The sequence below is a fragment of the Salmo salar genome, chromosome ssa15 (assembly GCF_905237065.1).
Source record: "Salmo salar chromosome ssa15, Ssal_v3.1, whole genome shotgun sequence".
Lineage (NCBI taxonomy): Eukaryota > Metazoa > Chordata > Actinopteri > Salmoniformes > Salmonidae > Salmo > Salmo salar.
In genome coordinates, this window is record NC_059456.1 from 69,332,396 (window position 1) to 69,337,891 (window position 5,496).

General features: G+C 44.2%; 1 protein-coding gene across 3 annotated transcripts; it reads right to left on the reverse strand.

The window, feature by feature from the left end:
• On the reverse strand, nt 1-5,281 carry LOC106572241 (protein RCC2 homolog). 3 transcript variants are annotated; one of them, XR_001321083.2, is made up of 12 exons: nt 5,019-5,281; nt 4,321-4,541; nt 4,013-4,106; nt 3,635-3,778; nt 3,287-3,507; nt 3,055-3,169; nt 2,731-2,897; nt 2,258-2,438; nt 1,266-1,444; nt 1,032-1,109; nt 706-902; nt 1-345 (listed from the first exon to the last, which is right to left on the reverse strand). XR_001321083.2 is itself a non-coding variant. In XM_014146262.2 (11 exons), the coding sequence occupies exons 2-11, from the start codon at nt 4,525-4,527 to the stop codon at nt 798-800; spliced, it is 1,491 nt and encodes a 496-aa protein (XP_014001737.1). In that variant the 5' UTR covers nt 4,528-4,541; nt 5,019-5,281; the 3' UTR covers nt 1-797. The 3 variants fall into 3 exon arrangements, 2 of the variants coding, with proteins under 2 accessions (XP_014001737.1, XP_014001738.1); XM_014146262.2 differs by having other exon boundaries at nt 1-902; XM_014146263.2 differs by having other exon boundaries at nt 1-902; nt 5,122-5,273.
• Between the last annotated feature and the right edge of the window lie 215 nt (nt 5,282-5,496).

The window sequence follows — 5,496 nt, forward strand, 5'->3', positions numbered from 1 at the left end:
CTTTGAGGGACAGTTGCGCATCCTCAACACCAACATTTAATCATACAAGTGAAGAGAAACCAAGGAATGTAACATAAGTCAATGGCCGGAGAGCATCAACTTGGTGGCACAAATGTCTCAGATCCCGGTTGTGTTCTGACAATGCATACAGATCGACCTGACGAGGAGTAATACTGCCATGGACTTCATGAACAAATTAAACTAAATTCAGCAATTGGTCTTTGGGAACAAACAAAGAAACATTTACTCCATACCCCCAAATGACAATTTCAAAAGGCATGGTGTTGGTCTTGAAGTGATCCCTCACTTGGAAATGAATCTGCCCAAAGAGGACTGATGTAGCACCTGTTATGGTGAGGGAGAGGACATTGATCAGTTCAACAGAAGAATAAAAAGACTTCATGAAAATATAGTGAACGCTTCAGTGGAGTTGCATGGATTTTGGGGTAGGAGTAGAACCCAGAGAGGAATAATGTGCTTGGAGAGTTGAGTGGTAGAGTCCCTCTATCCAGCTGTAGAAATCTGACAAGCGTTGTGAGCAGGATGTATTCTGTCCAGAGTGGATTTGTTTCAGTCTTAGTTGTTGTGGCACATTTTTTTTTCATTTAACCTCTGAATCTTTGGCCTAGACCTGACTTGTTTTTCAAAGTGTATGCATACATATTCATGGGAGCCCACCCTCCCCAGCCATCCATCATGACTTACAAAAGGTGACTTAAAGGGCAGGTGCATTCTGGAGAGAATCGGTTGTCTCTGGAGTAAAAAAATAAAAGGTGAGGCAGCTGGATGGTGCCCTATCAGAGCGTGCGAGGGTTGTACTCTGGCAGCTTCTTGAGCTTCTCTTGTTCCTGTGGAGTATCCTGTCTGACGATGACCAGGCAGTGTGCGTATCCCATCACCACCTGCAACCACAAACAAAAAGTTTCAGCCCAAAGAGTGAACATTCACCTAAATGCAGTTTCCCATCTACAGAATACATAAGTGGGGATTCAAATTCATCACTGTTTTCATTCTTAGTTGCTGCTCCACACCTGTTCAGTGTAAACTCCATCCAGGGTCTTCACCTCCTGAGCAGTAGTGGAGGACTTGGCCTTGTTGTCGCCGTATCCCTGTAACAAAACACAAAACCCATGTCATAAGAGATAGAGAAGCCAGAAGAGGTGTGCCAATTCAGCAGTCATTTGAGCACGCAAGTACATTTCTATAATGGTACAGCACTTTGGGTGCGAGAAGTCTGCTTTATAAATACACCAATTAAAACTTACCAGTTCTCCAAAGGTGGGGGAGGGTCCCCAGCTGATGGTGCTGTCGTCTGCAGCGATAACTATACTGCTTTTCCCGCACGCCAGACTGCGGACCTTCCAGCCACACAGGTCCTGCACGGCCTTGGGGTACATGGTAGACTCCCGCGAGGTATTGGTGACCCCCCAGAAAAACAGCCCTCCTGCACAATTTTTAAAAATATTGTAGCTTCCTCATCAAAAGACACCAGCAAAATTTGTCCAACTCTTGGGTGTAATGGCTACATTGTTTAGACTGACAGATGTAAGGTTCAAAAATCAGTTGGCATACCCCTTGAAAATCACTACAATATACACTCAGTGTACAAAACATTAAGAACACCTTCCTAATATTGACTTGCACCACCTTTTGCCCTCAGAACAGCTTCAGTTCGTCTGGGCATGGACTCTACAAGGTATTGAAAGCGTTCCACAGGGCTGCTGGCCCATGTTGACTCCAAATCTTCCGACAGTTGTGTTAAGTTGGCTAGATGTCCTTTGGGTAGTGGACCATTCTTGACACACACGAGTAACTGTTGAGTGTGAAAAACCCAGCAGCATTGCAGTTCTTGACACACTCAAACCGTTACGCCTGGCACCTACTACCATACCCCGTTCGGCACATTTCTGTCTTGCCCATTCACCCTCTGAACGGCACACATACACAATCCACGTCTCAATTGTCTCAAGGCTTAAAAATCCTTCTTTAACCAGACCTCCCATCATCTACACTGATTGAAGTGGATTTAACAGGTGACATAAATAAGAGATCGCAGCTTTCACCTGGTCAGTCTGTCATGGAAAGAGATGTTTTGTACAGAATGTATATCAGGTAGAGCAACAGACTTGGGGGAAGTAACAGTAGTATTCTTGGTTTATAGTGGTATAAATTGATAATAGGGGTGATACATAAAATTATTCTAAAGAGATTTACTCATCAGTGCGACATTCAAGGGGTTAAGCATTGTGTCCCATACCCATCTCATTTACAGCGAAGGAACACTGATAGCCAGTGTAGATTTGGGATGCCCCGCGCCCGGGGAAGTCAAAGAGCTTCACCAGTCTGGGCACCATCTCGTCCTTCTGCTCCGTGTGACCCAGCCGTCCATAACCACCAAAGCCCCAGGAAAACACCCGCTTCTGTGAGTCCAATATCAGCTGGAAACACACACACACACACACCTCGCGCTAACATCACTAATATACACCAACACTATTGCGAGACATAAAGCTCTATATCATTGTTTGATTGGTTTCTAAAATGCACATTTCTGGCTCAAGGTGTATTTGTGACAGTAGGGATCAGAGCCCGTATTTATAAAGTGTCTCAGAGTAGGAGTGCTGATCTAGAATCAGGTCACCCATGTACATGTAATCTTATTTATTATGATCTAAAAGGTCAAACTGATAATTCTAAGACTGAATACGCATCCTCATCTTTTCTCCTCACCGTGTGATTGCCTCCGCAGGCAACGTCTCGGACCACCACGTTAGGTACAGGCGTCACCTGGCCGTCCTTACTCTTCTCGATGAAGATGGCCACGCGGCGTGCAATGGTCTCACAGTCAAACTCGATGCGCTGGGCGCGGGCAATGAACTTGCCGTCAGAGTTGTGTCCTGTGACCCAAAACACAACACAAAAATAAGTGCAACGCCAGTGTTTGATCTAGAATGATTTTTGAAAGGGTCATTGTGACTCTTCAAATGTGTCATTGGAGAAACTTTTTTTAGAAGTTTAAATCTGTCCAGTCCTGCTCGTTAGTTGTGGACATACCTAGCTGGCCATACTCTGGGCACCCGAACGAGTAGAGGTTTCCTTTGCAGTCCACCACCATGCTGAACTCTGCCCCACACGCCACCTTGACCAAGGGCTGCCCATTGTACTGGATCTGAGAGGGGAAAGGAGAAGCTTTGATAAGCACAGGCTCAGCATGTGGCCATATTAGACCCATAATAAATCAGACACAATAATTAGGCTGATGAATAATGAGGTTGATGTTGCTTACCAGGGCTGGACTGAGGACTGCATCTGTTTGGTTGCCCTGGCCCAGCTGGCCCAGTTTGTTCTCTCCAAACGAGTAGGCGGTGCCACCCTCTGTCAATGCCAGGGTGTGGTTGCGTCCACAGGCTGCAGCCACCACCACTTCGTCTGCGAGGGGCTCAATCAGCTTTGGGGCCTCCAGGCGCTTGGTGTCCCCGTGACCCAGCTGACCCTTTTCATTTCGACCTGACAAAGGGAGAAAGAAGTCAACATTGATCCTTTCTCCTGGACTCAAACAAGCTAGAATGATTACATCTATGAGACATATACATACAAGTATAAACTATGAGCTATTACAGTATAGCATTCCTACCCCAGCTCCAGAGCTTGCCCTCGGTGGTGATTAGGAGGCTGTGGGCAGCACAAGGCCCAGACACCACACTGCTGACCTGCACGTCACTCAGGCTGCCGTAGCGGTGCGGACCCCACAAGTTCTGGCCTAGGTTCCTGAAGGCCACTGCGAGACCACACACACACACCTTTAACAAAGTCTGCTGCGATTTGAAATGCACTTTAAAGTTTGATTTGATAAGAAACAGTTCAATACTGCAGTCAATTATGAGGATTTCTTCAAGATTGTCAGTAGAAAGACAGGAAAAACTACTTTCAAAGTTGGTAGCACAAGTGCTATTAAGGGACAACCGAGTGGAGTATTGCATACAGCAATGTACAGGACTGGGCAGGGTTATACCTTGTGCTTTTGGCACCTCTTTCCTTCCGATGAGATCCCAGTTGGTGGCTCCGAAAATGAGCAGTTGACCTTTGACTTTAGGTAAGTCAAGTTTCTATAGAAATGACAATACAGGGATCAGCTTTATCTTAATTAACGTTTCTCCTGATGTTTTGTTCTAGCACTGCATAAGCACCCTTGATTTACAAGTGACTAATAACATGTTGTTACATTCTCTATTCACATTAACCACAATTCTATATAGTCACATCACAAACCCCCTCCCTTGATTACCTGAACAACGTTCGACAGCCTCATGCAGGACTTACTATTTTTTCCTTGATATCGTCCGCGACAGTGACTGGTTGAAGGCCTGACTTTGTAGCAGGCTTGCCAGGTTTCTTTGTGTTCTCCTGCTCTTCATAATCGTCAAACTCATCATCACTGCTGAACTCCCTTTCCTTCTTTTTGCCTCCTGCCCTCTTCCTCTTGATCCCACCATTCCCTGAGACTTCGGTTACCTTCTTGCGTGGCATGTTTGTCAAAATATCTATTAAAAAGTGGGGGTGAAAACACATACATGCATTTAGATATCAATACAACCGAAACCAAACTATTATTGCTGAACTGCTGACAATGCAATGCTCTTGAGAGGAAAGACATGTAAACAGTCAAAGGAAAACTAAGTGTAAATGGCTTGTCATTTACACGTTAAATTCAAGTCCAAGTACACACAAGTTAGAAAGCCACCCATCTTAGGCACGATTAACATAGCAACTCGCGCTAGTAATGAATTCTAGCACTCAGTTGTCCGCATTTCTTTGTCTTTGTGCTAACATAATCTGAGGCTACTACCTACTGAACAGCGGACAACTATTAAACCACGGAAAAATACGAAAATAGCCACACAGTGCACAGTTTCACTGGATTAAAAAAAAGAGTTAGCTAGCTAATCTAGCTAGCCAGCTAACGTCACTAACTAAGGCCAGCTAGTGTAAGCTATCGATATCTAAACAAAGACACAAACCTTGGGTAACGTTAACTAACGTTAGCTAGCTAATACACCGATGAAAAACTTTCGCTTTCTCCAACTAAAAGTTGTTAAACCTCTTGATTTCAGATTATTTTACTTCTAATTCGGCGACTAATTAACGTCTGCAGAAGGATTTCCTGATTCTCTAGTGTCTGTCCGTCTTCCTCGTTTTTTGATGGATTTTTTTGAACAAAAGAATCTGCAGTCTCCGGCGCGATGAAACCACGTGAGTACTGCCTACATTTATAATTAACTACAGTTGGATAATGCAAAAAGCCATAACTCTCCCTTATTTATGTATACGTTACAGCTTGTGATAAAAGTTGTAACATATACACTGGGCGAAAATATAAACGCAACATGTAAAGTGTTGGTTTCATGAGCTGAAATAAAATATCCCAGAAATGTTCCATAGGCACAAACTTGTTTACATCCTTGTTAGTGAACATTTCTCTTTTGCCAAAATAATACA

What these genes read in the sequence shown, in the direction of transcription:
- LOC106572241 (XM_014146262.2), bottom strand. Translation starts at nt 4,527, where the DNA reads ATGCCACGCAAGAAGGTAACCGAAGTCTCAGGGAATGGTGGGATCAAG. An exon ending in GGGCAAGCTCTGGAGCTGGG is followed by an intron (nt 3,508 to 3,634) that starts GTAGGAATGCTA and finishes TCCCTTTGTCAG; the next exon opens with GTCGAAATGAAAAGGGTCAG. An exon ending in CCTGCGGAGGCAATCACACG is followed by an intron (nt 2,439 to 2,730) that starts GTGAGGAGAAAA and finishes GTGTGTTTCCAG; the next exon opens with CTGATATTGGACTCACAGAA.